This window comes from Pelophylax lessonae, assembly GCF_965119305.1.
Source record: "Pelophylax lessonae genome assembly, chromosome: 12".
NCBI lineage: Eukaryota > Metazoa > Chordata > Amphibia > Anura > Ranidae > Pelophylax > Pelophylax lessonae.
The window spans coordinates 223,013,059-223,034,599 of record NC_138779.1 but is presented as its reverse complement, the minus strand read 5'-3'; the positions used below and the strand labels follow the sequence as shown (position 1 = coordinate 223,034,599).

Sequence of the window (21,541 nt, the reverse complement as noted above, 5' to 3'; positions counted from 1 at the left end):
AGAGAATGTGACTATCACCCAATATTCACTATGAGATTCGCCTGCAGAGAATGTGACTATCACCCAATATTCACTATGAGATTCACCTGCAGAGAATGTGACTATCACCCAATATTCACTATTAGATTCGCCTGCAGAGAATGTGACTATCATCCAACATTCACTGGTGGAGAACCAATCATCTGCATCTAAAACATCCGGACCGGGGAGATTTACCTGCAGAGAATGTGACTATAAGACCCCATTGACACTTGTGTGACTTGTCATATGACTTTGGGGTCGCACACCAGGTTTCCCAATACCGTTCATTTCTGTTTTACTTAAAGTCGCAGTGCCTTAAAGTAGTTCCTGCACTACTTTGGACTGCCTTTCATGAGACTTGAGGGTCATAGACTTCAATGTAAACCCTCAAAAGTAGCATGAAAGTTGCACCTGCATGATATTCATGCGACTTTGTAAAGCACAAATAATAACATAGTTGGCTTTTGAACCCATGTCCCAGCCCATCCCCTCAGCAGTGAAACCCTTCCCGAGCAAATTGTCCATCCATCTCTGTTCCTGGTGTCCAATCTGCAAGAGAAAAAAGCTCTAACCCTAACCCTAATGCATAACCCTAATCCATAACCCTAACCCTAATCCATAACCCTAATCCTAATCCATAACCCTAATCCATAACCCTAGCTATAATCCTAACCCTAGCCATCACCGTAACCCTAATCCATAACTCTAGACATCACACTAACCCTAGCCATAACCCTAACCCTAGCCATAATGTTAACCCTAGCCCTAGCAATAACCCTAACCCTAGCCATAACCTTAAGCCATTACCCTAGCCTAGCCATAACCCTAATGCTAGCCATCACTGTAACCCTAGCCATAACATTAAGTCTAGTCATAACCCTAACCCTAGCAATAACACTAATCCTAGCCATAACCTTAACCCTAAGCCATTATCCTAACGCTAGCCATAACACTAGCCCTAGCCATAAACCTAACTCTAGCCATCACTGTAACCCTAGCCATAACACTAACTCTAGCCACAACCCTAACCCTAGTCATAACCCTAACCCTATCCATAACCCTAACCCTAAGCCATTATCCTAATCCTAACACTAGCCATAACACTTACCCTAGCCTAGCCATAACCCTAATGCTAGCCATCACTGTAACCCTAGCCATAACATTAACTCTAGCCATAACCCTAACCCTAGTCACAACCCTAACCCTAGCCATAACCCTAGTCATAACTTTAACCCTAGCCCTAGCAATAACCCTAACTCTAGACATAACCCTAACCCTAGTAATGACCCTAACCCTAGCTATAACACTAACCCTAGCCATAACGTTAACCCAAGCCCTAGCAATATCCCTAACCCTGGCCATAACCTTAACCCTAAGCTATAATCCTGAACCGTAACCCTAGCCATATCCCTTAACTCTAACTGTAGCCATAACCCTAATCCTAGCCATAACCCAAACCATAACACTAACCCTAACCATAGTCCTAACCATAATGTTAACCCTAGCCTAGCCCTAGCAATAACCCTAACCCTTAATTGTTTTATTAATAATGCTTAAGTTATTTTTATTATAGTTTTTTTTATATTATAATTTGTTTTCATTGCGCGCTCCTACGGTTTTTCCCTCCTGATTCTTTCTGAACTATTTTGAGTGTTTCCGTGTTTTTCCACTAGATGGCAGTCTTCAATTCCTTTATGCGGATCCCGTTTCTCTCTTGAAAGCCTTTCTAATATTGGCATTCGTTTGCTGGCATGTTGTTTATTTAGGGCGATAGATGGCCAATAGTTAAAATGGTGCTGCGGCTCTATATAAAGCTGTTACATGTGATGTTGTGTCATCTAGGCCTATCCCCAGACGACGTTCTTTGTGATGAAACGCGTAGGGTGGGGCCTACGATGGTGACGTCATCACGTGAATACATCTCTGATTGGTCAGTTTACGAGAGAACCCAGAGGGACGCCGCAACCTTTACTTGTACTTTAGGATTTCATCATAGGCTGTTTTATCTGGATGTCCTAAAAGTGCAACCCCCTTATTTTTACTAATAATTGTGTTTATACATATTTCACTCTGGAAGTGCTCCTTTGTTTTCCCATATGAATTTCACTGGAGGAGTACAGGGGAGAGACCGTGTATACAGATTGAGGGAGACCTTACTTTATTCACGCCCAACTTGGCCAACTGTAACACAGTGGTCAATTACATCTGGTAATCAGATTGTAACAAACGCTGCGGGTGTGGAGTAGGACCTTTCTTCTTCAATGGATATCACTTTCTCTGTACCTGTTACTACACGGGATTTGGATAAAGATTCACTTCACTTCTTTTCCTATGGACATTCATTTATTTTATTAACTTTTTATTCATATTTCAATGAATGACTTGTATCTAGACTATCTACTTTATTTCTGCACCAATTTATATATAATCTGTGTTGGAGTTTTGTATTTTGACTTCTAGTGCTGCCTTCCTATTCCTACCTTATTGACTTAACCACAGTATTTTTTATATTTGTTGTTTATAACCCTAACCCCAGCCATAACCCTAACCCCAACCATAACACTAACCCTAACCCCAGCCATAACCCTAACCCCAGCCATAACACTAACCCTAACCCTAGCCATAACCCTAACCCCAACCATAACACTAATCCCAGCCATAACCCTAACCCCAGCCATAACCCCTAACCCTAGCCATAACCCTTACCCTAGCCATAACACTAATCCCAGCCATAACCCTAACCCCAGCCATAACCCCTAACCCTAGCCATAACCCTAACCCCAACCATAACACTAATCCCAGCCATAACCCTAACCCCAGCCATAACCCCTAACCCTAGCCATAACCCTTACCCTAGCCATAACACTAATCCCAGCCATAACCCTAACCCCAGCCATAACCCCTAACCCTAGCCATAACCCTAACCCCAGCCATAACACTAACCCCAGCCATAACCCCTAACCCTAGCCATAACCCTAACCCTAGCCATAACCCTAACTCTAGCCATAACCATAACACTAACCCTAACACTAACCATAACACTAACCCTAGCCAGAACACTAACCCTAGCCATGACACTAACCCTAACAATAATACTAACCCGAGCCATAACACTAATCCCAGCCATAACCCTAACCCCAGCCATAACCCCTAACCCTAGCCATAACCCTAACCCCAGCCATAACACTAACCCTAGTCATAACCCTAACCCTAGCCATAACCCTAACCCTAGCTATAACACTAACCCTAGCCATAACCCTAACCCCAGCCATAAAACTAACCCTAGCCATAACCCTAACCCAAGCCATAACACTAACCCTAGCCATAACCCTAACCCCAGCCATAACACTAACCCTAGCCATAACCCTAACCCCAGCCATAACACTAACCCTAGCCATAACCTTAACCCCAGCTATAACCCTAACCCCAGCCATAAAACTAACCCTAGCCATAACCCTAAACCTAGCCATAACCCTAACCCCAGCCATAACCCCTAACCCTAACCATAATACTAACCCTAGCCATAACCCTAATCCCAGCCATAACCCCTAACCCTAACCCCAGCCATAATACTAACCCTAGCCATAACCCTAACCCTAGCCATAACCCTAACCCCAGCTATAACACTAACCCTAGCCATAACCCTAACCCCAGCCATAAAACTAACCCTAGCCATAACCCTAACCCCAGCCATAATACTAACCCTAGCCATAACCCTAACCCGAGCCATAACACTAACCCTAGCCATAACCCTAACCCCAGCCATAGTACTAACCCTAGCCATAATCCTAAACCTAGCCATAACCCTAACCCCAGCCATAATACTAACCCTAGCCATAACACTAACCCTAGCCATAACCCTAACCCCAGCCATAACACTAACCCTAGCCATAACCCTAACCCCAGCTATAACACTAACCCTAGCCATAACCCTAACCCCAGCCATAAAACTAACCCTAGCCATAACCCTAACCCCAGCCATAATACTAACCCTAGCCATAACCCTATCCCGAGCCATAACACTAACCCTAGCCATAACCCTAACCCCAGCCATAACATTAACCCTAGCCATAACCCTAACCCCAGCCATAACCCTAACCCTAGCCATAACACTAACCCGAGCCATAACACTAACCATAACCCTAGCCATAACACTAACCCTAGCCATAACAATAACTCTAGCCATAACCCTAACCCCAGCCATAAGCCTAACCCCAGCCATAACACTAACCCCAGCCATAACCCCTAACCCTAGCCATAACCCTAACCCTAGCCATAACCCTAACTCTAGCCATAACCATAACACTAACCCTAACACTAACCATAACACTAACCCTAGCCAGAACACTAACCCTAGCCATGACACTAACCCTAACAATAATACTAACCCGAGCCATAACACTAATCCCAGCCATAACCCTAACCCCAGCCATAACCCCTAACCCCAGCCATAACACTAAACCTAGCCATAACCCTAACCCCAGCCATAACCCTAACCCCAGCCATAATACTAACCCTAGCCATAACCCTAACCCGAGCCATAAAACTAACCCTAGCCATAACCCTAAACCTAGCCATAACCCTAACCCCAGCCATAATACTAACCCTAGCCATAACCCTAACCCGAGCCATAACACTAACCCTAGCCATAACCCTAACCCCAGCCATAACACTAACCCTAGCCATAACCTTAACCCCAGCTATAACCCTAACCCCAGCCATAAAACTAACCCTAGCCATAACCCTAAACCTAGCCATAACCCTAACCCCAGCCATAACCCCTAACCCTAGCCATAACCCTAACCCCAGCCATAATACTAACCCTAGCCATAACCCTAACCCTAGCCATAACCCTAACCCCAGCTATAACACTAACCCTAGCCATAACCCTAACCCCAGCCATAAAACTAACCCTAGCCATAACCCTAAACCTAGCCATAACCCTAACCCCAGCCATAATACTAACCCTAGCCATAACCCTAACCCGAGCCATAACACTAACCCTAGCCATTACCCTAACCCCAGCCATAACACTAACCCTAGCCATAACCCTAACCCCAGCCATAGCACTAACCCTAGCCATAACCCTAACCCCAGCCATAACATTAACCCCAGCCATAACCCTAACCCTAGCCATAACATTAACCCCAGCCATAACCCTAACCCTAGCCATAACACTAACCCGAGCCATAACACTAACCATAACCCTAGCCATAACACTAACCCTAGCCATAACAATAACCCCAGCCATAACCCTAACCCAAGCCATAACACTAACCCTAGCCATAACACTAACCCTAGCCATAACCCTAACCACAGCCATAACACTAACCCTAGCCATAAACCTAACCCCAGCCATAAAACTAACCCTAGCCATAACCCTAACCCTAGCCATAACCCTAACCCCAGCCATAACACTAACTCTAGCCATAACACTAACCCTAGCCATAACCCTAACCCCAGCCATAACCCTAACCCTAGCCATAACCCTAACCCCAGCCATAACACTAACCCTAGCCATAACCCTAACCCTAGCCATAACCCCAGCCATAGCACTAACCCTAGCCATAACCCTAACCCCAGCCATAACCCTAACCCTAGCCATAACCCTAACCCCAGCCATAGCACTAACCCTAGCCATAACCCTAACCCTAGCCTTAACTCTAACCCTAGACTAACACTAACCCTAGCCATAACCCTAACCCCAGCCATAACACTAACCCTAGCCATAACCCTAACCCCAGCCATAACACTAACCCTAGCCATAACCCTAACCCTAGCCATAACCCTAACCCCAGCCATAAGCCTAACCCCAGCCATAACACTAACCCTAGCCATAACCATAACCCTAGCCATAACACTAACCCTAGCCATAACACTAAATCTAACCATAACACTAACCCTAGCCATAACCCTGACCCCAGCCATAACCCTAACCCTAGCCATAATCACTGCGGCAGGAATAGGAATTGTGGCACACCATTTATTGGTCAAAGCCAAAGTCGCAATGGAAATCACATTATTTTGAAATCGCACAAATATGAATGGAGATTCACTGGTGGAGAACCAATCACCTTCCTCTAAAGCACAGAGACCCGGAGATTCACCAGCACCAGAGAATGGGACTATCACCCAATCATTCCTCCTTACAAATCAATGTTTCCGCTGCTGACTGATGTAATCTGCAAAGGGCCACACAGCAACTTCCATGGAGCCACATAAGGCCCTTGGCTTGCCGATCGGATCCACAGGAATCGCAGTGTGCGGATCAGAGGAAGAATATTCTATGAATAGAATGAGATCCGGGGTCTCTCCTAATGCTGCACATCATGGAGGATTCTACTGTAAGGTGGAAAAATGGCCTGACTACACCCAGAACTGAAACATGTCAGAGAGATAGCTTTATATGACCACCCCCCCCCCCAGAACTGAAACATGTCAGAGAGAGGCAGCTTTATATGAGCCCCCCCACAACTTAAACATGTCACAGAGATAGCTTTATATGAACACCCCCCCCCCCCCCCGGAACTGAAACATGTCACAGAGATAGCTTTATGTGAGCCCCCCTCCCCCCAGGACGATATCAGAAGAAAAACTCTGCAGTGTTGCATTGAAAGATACAACCAACGTTCACACGTGTGTGTCAGTGACTCCTCCCCCCCCCCTCCGTCCTCACACATCTTCCCTCCAGATGTCTCATGATTGCCAGTTGCCGCACCCAAAGAACGCGCAGCTGGCTCTCCACTCTGACACATCACCTTATAGAGGATTTCCCTGACTTTGCTGAGCGGGAATTCTCTGACACATCACCTTATGGAGGATTTTCCTGACTTTGCTGAGTGGGAATTATCTGACACATCTCCTTATGGAGGATTTTCCTGACTTTGCTGAGTGGGAATTCTCTGACACATCACATTATGGAGGATTTTCCTGACTTTGCTGAGCGGGAATTCTCTGACACATCACCTTATAGAGGATTTTCCTGACTTTGCTGAGCGGGAATTCTCTGACACATCACCATATGGAGGATTTTCCTGACTTTGCTGAGCGGGAATTCTCGGACACATCACCTTATGGAGGATTTTCCTGATTTTGCTGAGCGGGAATTCCCTGACACATCACCTTATGGAGGATTTTCCTGACTTTTCTGAGTGGGAATTCTCTGACACATCACCATATGGAGGATTTTCCTGACTTTGCTGAGCGGGAATTCTCGGACACATCACCTTATGGAGGATTTTCCTGATTTTGCTGAGCGGGAATTCCCTGACACATCACCTTATGGAGGATTTTCCTGACTTTTCTGAGCGGGAATTCTCTGACACATCACCTTATGGAGGATTTTCCTGACTTTTCTGAGCGGGAATTCTCTGACACATCACCATATGGAGGATTTTCCTGACTTTGCTGAGCGGGAATTCTCTGACACATCACCTTATGGAGGATTTTCCTGACTTTGCTGAGCGGGAATTCTCTGACACATCTCCTTATGGAGGATTTTCCTGACTTTGCTGAGCGGGAATTCTCTGACACATCTCCTTATGGAGGATTTTCCTGACTTTGCTGATCGGGAATTCTCTGACACATCTCCTTATGGAGGATTTTCCTGACTTTGCTGAGCGGGAATTCTCTGACACATCACCATATGGAGGATTTTCCTGACTTTGCTGAGCGGGAATTCTCTGACACATCTCCTTATGGAGGATTTTCCTGACTTTGCTGAGCGGGAATTCTCTGACACATCACCTTATGGAGGATTTTCCTGACTTTGCTGAGCGGGAATTCTCTGACACATCTCCTTATGGAGGATTTTCCTGACTTTGCTGAGCGGGAATTCTCTGACACATCTCCTTATGGAGGATTTTCCTGACTTTGCTGAGCGGGAATTCTCTGACACATCACCATATGGAGGATTTTCCTGACTTTGCTGAGCGGGAATTCTCTGACACATCACCTTATGGAGGATTTTCCTGACTTTTCTGAGCAGGAATTCCCTGACACATCTCCTTATGGAGGATTTTCCTGACTTTGCTGAGCGGGAATTCTCTGACACATCACCTTATGGAGGATTTTCCTGACTTTTCTGAGTGGGAATTCTCTGACACATCTCCTTATGGAGGATTTTCCTGACTTTGCTGAGCGGGAATTCTCTGACACATCACCTTATGGAGGATTTTCCTGACTTTGCTGAGCGGGAATTCTCTGACACATCACCTTATGGAGGATTTTCCTGACTTTGCTGAGCGGGAATTCTCTGACGCATCTCCTTATGGAGGATTTTCCTGACTTTGCTGAGCGGGAATTACAGTGCATCCAAAGCTGAAACATTTGTAGTTACATTCAGGAAGTGTTAGAACTGGGGAGATCTCCACCCACTTCCTGTCCTAGAGACACAACAGGAAGTGAGAAGAAATCCCCTCATAGACAGTTGTCACCGAGAGAAAAGGAGGATTTCCTCTTTGAAGTTTGATCTGCTTATGTGTCACCATCCCTGATCCCACCTCCCCTAGCCCACCCCCCAATCAACATCATAATGGCATTTTTAAAACCTTTCTGTTTTCATGACATTCCTATTTTATTCCATGTGATGTCATCACTGTGTCTCAGTGCTTCTCTATGCAATGCAGGCAGATCATGGCTGGGGGGAGGGGCCGGCAGGGGGCTGAACATAGCTTCCTGAAAACATCATGGCACCCTGCGTCACATAGGTAACGCCCACATGTGATGGTGAGCCTCCATGATTGTAAGAACTTAAATCTGATGAATGAAAGGGGCGGGGCCAGGGACATAGGGACTGTCCCCTGAAATCAGGGACAGTTGGGAGCTATATGATACTACACTGTATGGTGGGGGATGGGATTTTAAATGGCAGGGGATGGGATTTTGTAAAGCGGGGGATGTTATTCAGTACGGTGGGGTATGGTTTTTCATATGGTGGGGGACAGTATTCTGTACAGTGGAGGATGGGATTCCATACAGTGGGGGCTGGTATTCTGTACAGTGGGGGATGGGATTCCATGTAGTGGGGGTGGGATTCTGTACAATGGGGGATGGGATTCCGTACCTTTCGCTGATCTCCTTTACTTCGGGCAGTTTGGAGAAGAGCCATTGTCTCTCCTGGGCCCCCAGACACTCGTTGAGCTCAGGTGAGTTGAGGAAATGGTCCACCACGATGGAGAGGCTGTTCACATACGACGCCTCCGAGGTCACCAACTCAAACTTGGCCTGCGGGAAGATGGTGGAGCACAGACATCAATCGATAAGATTCATCACACACCTCACAGGCACCTACAAATATTATTTCATTACTTTTTCCCCCTGAAGCTGAGATGATGTCATCAGTCTGCTGCAGGCAGGAGGAGACATTTCCCCAGTCTTTCCTATCATATCAATACCATGCATATATCTTATCAATAACATGCATATATCTTATCAATACCATGCATATATCTTATCAATAACATGCATATATCTTATCAATACTGGACATCTATCATATTCATAAATAACATCTATTGTATCAATACCATACATATATCTTATCAATATCATACATATATCTTATCAATATCATACATATATCTTATCAATACTATACATATATCTTATCAATACTATACATATATCTTATCAATACCATACATATATCTTATCAATATCATACATATATCTTATCAATACTATACATATATCTTATCAATACTATACATATATCTTATCAATATCATACATATATCTTATCAATACCATACATATATCTTATCAATACTATACATATATCTTATCAATACCATACATATATCTTATCAATACTATACATATATCTTATCAATATCATACATATATCTTATCAATATCATACATATATCTTATCAATACTATACATATATCTTATCAATACTATACATATATCTTATCAATATCATACATATATCTTATCAATACCATACATATATCTTATCAATACTATACATATATCTTATCAATACCATACATATATCTTATCAATACTATACATATATCTTATCAATATCATACATATATCTTATCAATATCATACATATATCTTATCAATACTATACATATATCTTATCAATACTATACATATATCTTATCAATATCATACATATATCTTATCAATACCATACATATATCTTATCAATACTATACATATATCTTATCAATATCATACATATATCTTATCAATATCATACATATATCTTATCAATACTATACATATATCTTATCAATACTATACATATATCTTATCAATATCATACATATATCTTATCAATACTATACATATATCTTATCAATACTATACATATATCTTATCAATATCATACATATATCTTATCAATACTATACATATATCTTATCAATACTATACATATATCTTATCAATATCATACATATATCTTATGGTCTGAGCACTGACAGGCTGACCCCTCCCCCACCCCTTCAACCTCTGCAGCAATGCTGGCAGCACTCATACCTCTATTTCCCAATGACAACCTCTGGATTAGGGCTGGGGAATATAATCGAAAGATCGATGCATCGCGATTCGACCCTTCGCGATTCTGCATCGATGCGGGCTGCCGGCATAATCGATTATACAAAATGACGTCATCAGCCGCGGCCACGCCCTATCGCGCAAGGGAAAAAAAAAAATCACAAGATCGCAGGATCGGCAGCTGATTGGTGGGTTAGTGGCGGGAGCTTAATAAAAAGGCTCCGCCCCTCCCCTTCCGCCTCTTTGACCCGGGCTGAGGCGCAGCAAGACATCCCCCGCGTGTATCGGCGTCCCACCTGCGGCCTAGAAGCCAGCCAGCCAGCCAGCCATCCAAGCCAGAAGCCGCCAGTCCAGTGAGTCCACACACAGGAGCGAGGAGCCCCAAGTGCGTCCCCATCGCAGCCAGCGCCGCCAGCGCCGCCAGCCTCACCTCACCTCACCGTAGCCGACAGGCCCTAGAGGCCCAGCCGCCACGCCACTGCCAGTGACGCCAGCCGCCCGCCACAGAGCCCAGAGAGCAGCACAGCACCTGTCCTCCTCTGCAATGCAGTGCACAACAACCCACACAGTCACACAGCTGGTATGTCCGAACAAATAATTGTGTAATCATTCATGGGGGTCTCTCGTCTGTATCTCTGGGGGATGTCTGTGATGGGGGGGGGGGGCTGGGACAGGGGACGGTCGGTCGGGGCCCGGGGATACTGTTCTGCTGTGGCAGTCTGGCAGCCAGGGGGGTCAGTCAGTGTCAGTGGGGGCCTGGGGGTCTCTGTCAGTGTCAGTCAGCTATGGGGGTCTGGGCAAGGGGGGGACTCACTCAGTGTTTGTCAGTGCTGTGGGGGATTGGTGAAGGTGTGGGACTTCCAGGTCTCTGTCAGTGTGGGGGTCTGGGCAAGGGGGGGGGACTCACTCACTCTCAGTGTTTGTCAGTGCTGTGGGGGATTGGGCATTGGGCAGTAATCGCGATGCATCGCGGAATCGAATCGTATCGAATCGCGACCCTAATAATCGTAATCGCATCGAATCGTGAGGTAAGTGAAGATGCACAGCCCTACTCTGGATATGACGCTGAGCACGGCACTCAACTTCTTTGGTGAACCATGGTGAGGCCTGTTCTGAGTGGAACCTGTCCTGTTACACCGTTGTATGGTCTTGGCCACCGTGCTGCAGCTCAGTTTCAGGGTCTTGGCAATCTTCTTATAGCCTAGGCCATCTTTATGTAGAGCAACAATTCTTTTTTTCAGATCCTCAGAGAGTTCTTTGCCATGAGGTGCCATGTTGAACTTCCAGTGACCAGTATGAGAGAGTGAGAGCGATAACACCAAATTTAACACACCTGCTCCCCATTCACACCTGAGACCTTGTAACACTAACGAGTCACATGACACCGGGGAGGGAAAATGGCTAATTGGGCCCAATTTGGACATTGTCACTTAGGGGTGTACTGACTTTTGTTGCCAGCGGTTTAGACATTAATGGCTGTGTGTTGAGTTATTTTGAGGGGACAGTAAATTTACACTGTTATACAAGCTGTACACGCACTACATTACATTGTAGCAAAGTCTCATTTCTTCAGTGTTGTCACATGAAAAGAGGGAGGGGTGTACTTACTTCTGTCAGATAATATATGTATGGTATTGATATGATAGATATGGTATTGATACAATAGATATATGGTATTGATGCAATAGATATAAGGTATTGATAAGATATATGTACTGTATTGATACGATAGATATGTTATTGATGCAATAGATATATGGTATTGATAAGATATATGTACGGTATTGATACAATAGATATGTTATTGATGCAATAGATATAAGGTATTGATAAGATATATGTATGGTATTGATACAATAGATATGTTATTGATGCAATAGATATCAGGTATTGATAAGATATATGTATGGTATTGATACGATAGATATTCGTTATTGATGCATTGGTTGTAAAGTATTGATACTCACCTCTTGCAGCTTCCTCTCCTGGATTGTGAGCGTATTCAGAACGCCGCTTCCTCGGACATCCGGGATATCCTGCCACAGGGAGAAGGTGGAGCCCCGGGATGAGCGCTGGGAGCGGAACGAGCTGCTGGGGGACAGGTTGCTCTTTGGACTCGCAGAAACATCGTCCTCCTCTCCCGTCGTGTCTTCCCGCTTCTGTCGCTGGAGCTCACGGTTTATGGCCACGTCGCTGTATTCCTGGTACAGAATGGCTGGGAACAGAAGAATTATATGGAGGGGGGTGATGGGAATAAAGTGTTCTTATCATGCTTTTCAGACACGTCTTTCTATCATCCAACAGGTACAGATCTACCGCCCTGCACTGAGCTCAGTACAACAGACGTCTATGCAGAGAGCAAAGCGGATTTAAAAAGGATAAAGAAAAGGTAAGAATTACTGGACGGCATGTGCAATATAAACGCACAACTGTATGGAAATGTACACACTCATGTCTGTGTATATTTTTTTAAAGAATACACTATATTACCAAAAGTATTGGGACGCCTCCTTTACACACACATGAACTTTAATGGCATCCCAGTCTTAGTCCGTAGGGTTCAATATTGAGTTGGCTCCACTCTTTGCAGCTATAACAGCTTCAACTCTTCTGGGAAGGCCGTCCACAAGGTTTAGGAGTGTCTATGGGAATGTTTCACCATTCTTCCAGAAGCGCATTGATGAGGTCAGGCACTGATGTTGGAGAGAAGACCTGGCTCTCAGCTTCCACTCTAATTCATCCCAAAGGTTTTCTATGGGGTTGAGGTCAGGACTCTGTGCAGGCCAGTCATGTTCCTCCACCCCAAACTCACTCATCCATGTCTTTATGGACCTTGCTTTGTGCACTGGTCTAATTATTTGGTAGAGGGGTGAATTTGGTGTGGGGGTGTTTTTCAGGGGTTGGGGGATGTCCCCTTAGTTCCAGTGAAGGGAACTCTTAAAGAGGTTGTAAACTCAAATTTTTTCTTTTTTTTTCTTTTTCACCCTGAAAGAGAAACACATAATGAGCTAGTATGCATCGCATACTAGCTCATTATAAAATACTTACCTTAGAACGAGCCCCCGCCGTGCCGCCCGCTCACCTCTATGACGGGCGACATGTTCAGTCGCCCGTCTTCCGGGATCGCGGCATCCGGCCATCTAATTGGCCGGAGCCGCGGTGACGTCACTCCTGCGCACGCGCGCGGGAGCCGACGGTCACGGCACGGGACTCTGAAGGAACGGCACCAGCGGCCGTTCCTTCAGAGCGCATGCGCCAGTGACGTCACTGGCTGCATGTAAGGTAAATATCTCCTAAACGGTGCATGGTTAGGAGATATTTACAGTACCTATAGGTAAGCCTTATCATAGGCTTACCTATAGGTACAACTTGCAGAGGAGGGTTTACTTCCTCTTTAAGCCGTCAGCATACCAAGACATTTTGGACAATTTCATACTCCCAACTTTGTGGGAGGAGTTTGGGGATGGCCCCTCCCTGTTCCAACATGATTGCACACCAGAGCACAAAGCAAGGTCCACAAAGACATGGATGAGCGAGTTTGGGGTGGAGGAACTTGACTGACCTGCACAGAGTCCTGACCTCAACCGCATAGAACACCTTTGGCATGAATTAGAGTGGAGCCTCGCAAATTCTCTTCTGGAAGAATGGTGAAACATTCCCATAGACACACTCCTAAACCTTGTGGACGGCCTTCCCAGAAGAGTTGAAGCTGTTATAGCTGCAAAGGGCGGAGCCAACTCAATATTCAACCCTACGGACTAAGACTGGGATGCCATTAAAGTTCATGTGTGTGTAAAGGCCGGTGTCCCAATACTTTTGGTACTATAGTCTATCAGTAACATCAATACTTTTGGTACTATAGTGTATGTAATATAACAATGATAGTAAAAGATTCAGCGCTGAATGAATATAAAACTGGACCAGCAGCTAACACTCAAGTGTAATCCAACACCCTCAAAAAATAAATAAAATACTAGTGTAGCGCAGTCCGGTATCTGAAAATTATGACAATTAAATGAATTCTTAAAACGTCACAAACATTTTAAAATGTATAGCAGTAAAAAAAAGTTCATAAAGGTAAAATTCAAAGATGATAGGGAGAAAAACACACAGTCCACTGGTGATCCGGTGAAATAATTAATATGTGTGACTTGAGTGCTCATAAAATCCCTTCACCCGGCATTCTCTGCCTCTCACCTCCAGAACTTGACCCCACAGGGTCTAAAAGCATAGATCAATCTCCACGAAGATCAGCCAAAACGATAATTAACAGGACCAGATCGATACCTCCAGCATACCGATGTCTCAAAACCACAGAGGATAATCTTTCCCAAAATGCTCCACAACATAAGGGTAAAAAGAAACAATCTAGTGCTCTCTGTTGCGATAATCACATATTTATTGCTCATAGTATGATATTGCACTTACATTGTGTCCCGGTTTGTTTAGCAAAATAATAGCAGAGTATGCAGCGTGCTGTGAGGTGTCTGGCTTCCGCGTTGTATGACCGACAGACCGAGTGACCAATCCCCCGTACGCGTTACGTCTGTTGGGCGTAGACTTCTTCAGTGGGGAGCCCTGGGTCATTAGTAGGAGACCCAGGGCTCTTGGTCAGCGCAATATATACGGCCCCACAGGATTGAGACCCAATTCCGCGAGGCCACAAAACACGTACGCTCACCGTGAAGGGGTATGGCTCCCCGCTGAAGAAGTCTACGCCCAACAGACGTAACGCGTACGGGGGATTGGTCACTCGGTCTGTCGGTCGTACAACGCGGAAGCCAGACACCTCACAGCACGCTGCATACTCTGCTATTATTTTGCTAAACAAACCGGGACACAATTTAAGTGCAATATCATACTATGAGCAATAAATATGTGATTATCGCAACAGAGAGCACTAGATTGTTTCTTTTTACCCTTATGTTGTGGAGCATTTTGGGAAAGATTATCCTCTGTGGTTTTGAGACATCGGTATGCTGGAGGTATCGATCTGGTCCTGTTAATTATCGTTTTGGCTGATCTTCGTGGAGATTGATCTATGCTTTTAGACCCTGTGGGGTCAAGTTCTGGAGGTGAGAGGCAGAGAATGCCGGGTGAAGGGATTTTATGAGCACTCAAGTCACACATATTAATTATTTCACCGGATCACCAGTGGACTGTGTGTTTTTCTCCCTATCATCTTTGAATTTTACCTTTATGAACTTTTTTTTACTGCTATACATTTTAAAATGTTTGTGACGTTTTAAGAATTCATTTAATTGTCATAATTTTCAGATACCGGACTGCGCTACACTAGTATTTTATTTAGTGTATGTAATATGCAGTGTTTTTGTGATGTAGACATTCTGTGATGAATTAGTGACTCCTATTACAGCCCATAGCCGGTAGGTGGAAGTGGACAATCCCTTGAAGGGTGATCTGGGAATAGCAGTAGGGACTTACAGGTGAGCAGGAAGCGGGACTGTCTCCTCTCGCAGTAGGATTGCCTCCTTTGTGACTCGGCGTCCTCCGGCCTCTCCTGGCTGGGTGATAGTCTGGCCTCCTCGCTGGGTGGTCTGCCAGGCTGCCCACCCTCCACCGATTTGCTCCTGAAAGGGTAAAATAAGCCATTTGAGCCTGCGGGCCAACATGAGCCTCGGCGGGGGAGGCAGAGAGGGGAGGCTGCCCAGGAACAATTGAAGGGCAAGGACTGAAAATTCCTTAAACAGAACAAACAAAGAGACGTTTCAGCCCAGACTGACATAGAGAGCGGCAGAGCGGGCTCACACCACAGGAACCAGTACCACCCCCCCCCCCCTCGGGGGGCCACTTATAAAGGGCCAAATGATGACATTGGATGATTATCTGCCATAATTCTACCATCAGATGGGATTTACCAGTTTTCATTCATTCAATAAATCCTGTGATTGCCGAGTGAATATCCTTCTGCTGGATATTCACCGGAGGACATAATACACATCCGCCACACATTTGCTGCGCATCCATAAAAGCTGAACTCCGGGCACAAAATACTTTCATTTAAATATATTCCTCAATAGCCAAAAAGGATATAAATGCAGTTTGTGTCTTTGTAATCCCAGATATTACCTTGTAAAATTAGCAGTGACATCATCAGTGTGCTGTACAGAGCTGTGGGAGGGGCCAGGAAGGCTCCACCCACTGCAAAATACTACAGGAGGGGGCAGAGACAAGATCAGTCACTCTGTACATGGAGGGAGAGCAAAGCTGTAGGAGGGGCCAAAAAGGCTCCACCCATTACAGAAAACTACAGGAGGGGCAGGGAAAAGACCAGTTAGTCTGCGGAGGAAGAGCAGAGCTGTAGGAGGAGCCAAGAAGGCTCCACCCACTACAAAAACTACAGGAGGGGGCGGAGACAAGACCAGTTACTCTGCACATGCAGAGAGAGAGACAGCAGAGCTGTAGGAGGGGCCAAGAAGGCTCCACCCATTACAGAAAACTACAGGAGGGGGCAGAGACAAGACCAGTCATTCTGCACATGGAGGGAGAGCGAGCAGAGCAATAGGAGGGGCCAAGAAGGCTCCACCCACTACAAAAAAACGACAGGCAGGGGTGGAGACAACTTCAGTCACTCTGCACAGAGAGAGAGAGAGAGAGAGCAGAGCTGTAGGAGGAGCCAAAAAGGCTCCACCCATTACAGAAAACTACAGGAGGGGGCAGAGACAAGACCAGTCACTCTGCACATGGAGAGAGAGAGAGCAGAGCAATAGGAGGGGCCAAGAAGGCTCCACCCATTACAGAAAACTACAGGAGGGGGCAGAGACAAGACCAGTCACTCTGCACATGGAGAGAGAGCAGAGCAATAGAAGGGGCCAAGAAGGCTCCACCCACTACAAAAAACTACAGGCGGGGGCGGAGACAAGACCAGTCTCTCTGCATATGGAGGGAGAGCAGAGCTGTAGGAGGGGCCAAGAAGGCTCCACCCACTAAAGAAAGCTACAGGAGGGGGTGGAGACAAGACCCATAACTTAGCACATGAAGAGAGAGCAGAACTATAGGAGGGGCCAAGAAGACTCCATCCACTACAGAAAACTACAGGAGGGGGCGGAGACAAGAGAGCAGAGCTGTGGGAGAGGCCAAGAAGGCTCCACCCACTACAAAAACCTACAGAAGGGGGCGGAGATAAGACCAGTCACTCTGCACATGGAGAGAGAGCAGAGCTGTGAGAGAGACTGAACAGGCTCCACCCACTATGGGAGTGGGCGGAGACCAGACCTATCCCCCTACAGAAGCAGAGAAGGCAGCAGTGAGTGGTCTTTATTACAGGAAGTGTGTAGAAAGATCTGGAAGAAATACAGAAAGTGTACCGAGATTGAAGAAGAACACACATTACCGATGGATTTTTTTAGCCCGCAGTTCATCTTTATGGACTGGTACACAATGTCAGCAAATGTGCGGCAGATGTGGATGAATCCTGCGCAGCGGAATGTGGCAAGATACTTCATACTGACCCAAATGAAAGAGATTTTCTATTGTTCAGTGCACAGAAATAAGATATTTCCGCTCCCATCCCCCTCCTAATCAGCTCTAATTGGGAATTTGAGGTTTTATTCTGGTCTTGACCCCATTGGGAAGAATTCTCTCACTTCCTGTGCTGGTGACCCCCTCTTACACCTTGACACACACATGGTGTCACTTGGACAGGAAGTGGGGTGAATTCTCTCCAATAGATTACCAGACTGCAAAACAAACCCCACCGAGGGTCTGCCACTCCATCCGAAACAACAGAGCCTGTGTGCTCGGGTTATAGCCAGGCATTGGCTGGTATTATCCACACTATGTCTGGGTCCCCGGGGACTACGGAGCTCCCATTATACATCGCACTTACCTGAGCCAGGAGGTGTCCGGATCTCCGGGTGGTGGCTGCAGAAGGCTGGTCACCCCGGCACTGTTACATCTCCTCTCTCTCCTTCCAGATTTACCTGCAGACAAAGGGGCTCATTAGGACATTAGGAGTTCACACTGGCATTAAAAGCAGGCATACTATGTAATCCAAGGCTATACCATATGATTCCATGCCATCCCATGATATACCATACCATTCCGTGCCATCCCATTTGATGCCATTCCATGCTATACCATTCCGTGCCATCCTGTCCCATGCCATCCCATCTTATGCCATGCCATACTATGTCATCCGATGCCATACCATATCATTCCATGCCATCCCATCTTATGCCATGCCATACTATGTCATCTGATTCCATACCATATCATTCCATGCCGTCTCATCTTAGGCCATGCCAAACTATGCCATCCTACGCTATACCACACCATTCCGTGCCATTCAATCCCATGCCATCCCATCTTATGCCATGCCTTACTATGTCATCCGATGCCATACCATATCATTCCATGCCATCCCATCTTATGCCATGCCATACTATGTCATCCGATTCCATACCATATCATTCCATGCCGTCTCATCTTAGGCCATGCCAAACTATGCCATCCTACGCTATACCACACCATTCCGTGCCATTCAATCCCATGCCATCCCATCTTATGCCATATCATACTATGCCATCCTATGCTATATCATATCATTTAGTGTCATCCAATGCCATCCCTTCTTATGCATCCCATACTATGTCAGCCCATGCTATACCATACCATTCCGTGCCATTCCATTCCATTCCATCCCATCCCATGCTATACCATACCTTTCCATGACATTCCATCCCATGCCATCCCATCTTATGCCATACCATACTATGCCATCCTATGCTATATCATATCATTCAGTGTCATCCAATGCCATCCCTTCTTATGCATGCCATACTATGTCAGCCCATGCTATACCATACCATTCCATCCCATCCCATGCTATACCATACCTTTCCATGACATTCTATCCCATGCCATCCCATCTTATGTCATGCCATACTTTGTCAGCCCATGCTATACCATACTATTCCATGCTAACCCATCTTATGCCATGTCATGCAATCCCATGCTATACCATCCCATTCTGTGCCATTCCATCCCATGCCATGCCCTCCCACCTTCTGTCATATCTTCTGTCATACCAAGCTATGTCATCCCATGCTATACCATATCATTCTGTGCCATCCCATCCTATGCCATTTCATTCCATGATATACCATCCCATTCTGTGCCGTCCCATGCCATACCATGTCATCACATGCCATTCCATCCCATGCTATGCTATCCCATTCTGTGCCATCCCATCATGGGCCATCCCATGCCATGCAGTACCATTCTTTTCATTTCTAATGAGCTCCCAAAGTAAGTGACGCCCCTGAAGACATTCTAATTGGACGAAACGTGTGGGGTGGATTATGTTTACCGCATGTCACTCTATAAACATGCAGGAACTGTGGCCATCTTGATGGTTGAAAACCGATCGTTTTTCCACTGTATGACACACTTGTTTTATATAGTTTTTTTAGGAATATTCTAGATCTATCGCCAATAAAATTCCTGATCGTTTTTGATATACTGCACCATGAGGAGTTGTTCTTTCTCTTTTTGATTTATGTGACCTGTGGAGAGATTTAACATAGAGGGATCTACAGGATCCATTCGTTTTACTACTAATGAGCAAAGACAAGTCAGAGGATTGCTGGAATGCTTGTGTGACCACCTATGATCTAGTGGTTCATATCTTGGGGTAAGAGGCCGGGTGTGCCGTGGTGCCAGTGGAGGATTATCAGTTCCCCTGCGGTTAAGCTTGCCCTGCACCCTGGGTGTCCCCTATGATCTATGGACTTATGAATGTTTATTTTCTGTCCTGTGTCGCTTTCTCAAGGATTTCCTGGGGTGTATGTGAACACATAAAAATTTTTAGGCGTTGCATTTCTTCTTTTTATCTCTTTGTCATTGTTGCCAGCAACTTATGCCAGCTGAGCCTAAGCACAGTGATATTCTTTTTTCTTTTTGATATTTGCATATGGCCAGGGCCATCTTACCGAATGGGCACGCTGGGCAGTTGCCCAGGAGCCCCACTAGGCCGGGCGGCCCCACCTGCTCAGCGACCCAGCCCCAGCCAAGCATTAGTCCAGATTCCCGTGTGCATCCCATCGCCGAACTTAGCAGGTGGCAAGCGCCCTGCCCTGCTGTCATGCCACTTGGGCGGTGGAGGGGGAGCCCACAACTGTAGGAATGTCTGTCCGCCTCCATGGGAACAGGCGCACACAGGACAGTCAGGTCTGACTCCCGTCCATGTGTGTGTACACCGGGCCCAGCTACCCAACTTGGAAGCTGTCATTAGCCTGGCACTGCTGTACCAATAAATATCGCCTTATCCATCATTTGCATTTTTATTCTCGTGGGTGATCATGTAGGTTGGCCCCCAGTGCACTGCATTGCCCGGGGCCCCTTAATGCTCTTAAGATGGCACTGCATATGGCGTTTGCATATGCAAAGTATTTATAGCAAGATATCACCCCCGGATTTGGGGGCTCTTGAGGAGATAAGGAGAGGCCTGTGCCGCCATCTTGCTATAAATACTTTGCAGCAATATTTGGGAACTGGATGACAATTCCATGAATGCCAATTCTGATATGGGAAATGAATAAGTGACCCGCTGTGTACCCACCTTCCTGGCTGGTGGAGGACCCCTTCTCCCTCAGGGTGATTTTGGTGGAGAGGGATTTGCCGATTTTAGCTGTGAAGTTGTTCCTCCTTTGGCTGAGTTGCAATTTGCTGATCAGTTCGGAGGCTGAGAACCTCCACCTCTCCTGCTCCACCTTGCCCCCTGCTGCTGCCACCGGCACCACCTCTTGAGGCTCAGGAGTCTCCTTCACGTCAGCCGCTGATGGAGGCCCAGAGTCTTCAGGCTCCACAAACACAGAATCTTCCTCCGGGGGCTGGACATGTCCTGAGCTGCTGATGTCCGGCAGGTACAGGCGGAGTTTACGCCCTATGAGGACAAGCCAAGAAAAAAAAAAGTATAAGTCCTTAATCATCATCATCATGGTAAGTAGACTATGAAAGAGAAACGCTACATTGGGGGGCTCCTCC

At 45.9% G+C, this 21,541-nt stretch overlaps 1 protein-coding gene across 1 annotated transcript in view; it reads right to left on the bottom strand.

The window, feature by feature from the left end:
• Nucleotides 1-21,541, bottom strand: part of ARHGEF19 (Rho guanine nucleotide exchange factor 19) — a 69,814-nt gene that overhangs the window by 17,197 nt on the left and 31,076 nt on the right. Inside the window, exons 3-7 of the mRNA XM_082274479.1 lie at nucleotides 21,117-21,440; nucleotides 18,384-18,477; nucleotides 15,980-16,125; nucleotides 12,502-12,749; nucleotides 9,086-9,246 (exon numbers count right to left, since the gene is read on the bottom strand). Of these exons, the coding sequence (XP_082130605.1) occupies nucleotides 9,086-9,246; nucleotides 12,502-12,749; nucleotides 15,980-16,125; nucleotides 18,384-18,477; nucleotides 21,117-21,440 (973 nt within the window). The remainder of the gene's footprint in view (nucleotides 1-9,085; nucleotides 9,247-12,501; nucleotides 12,750-15,979; nucleotides 16,126-18,383; nucleotides 18,478-21,116; nucleotides 21,441-21,541) is intronic.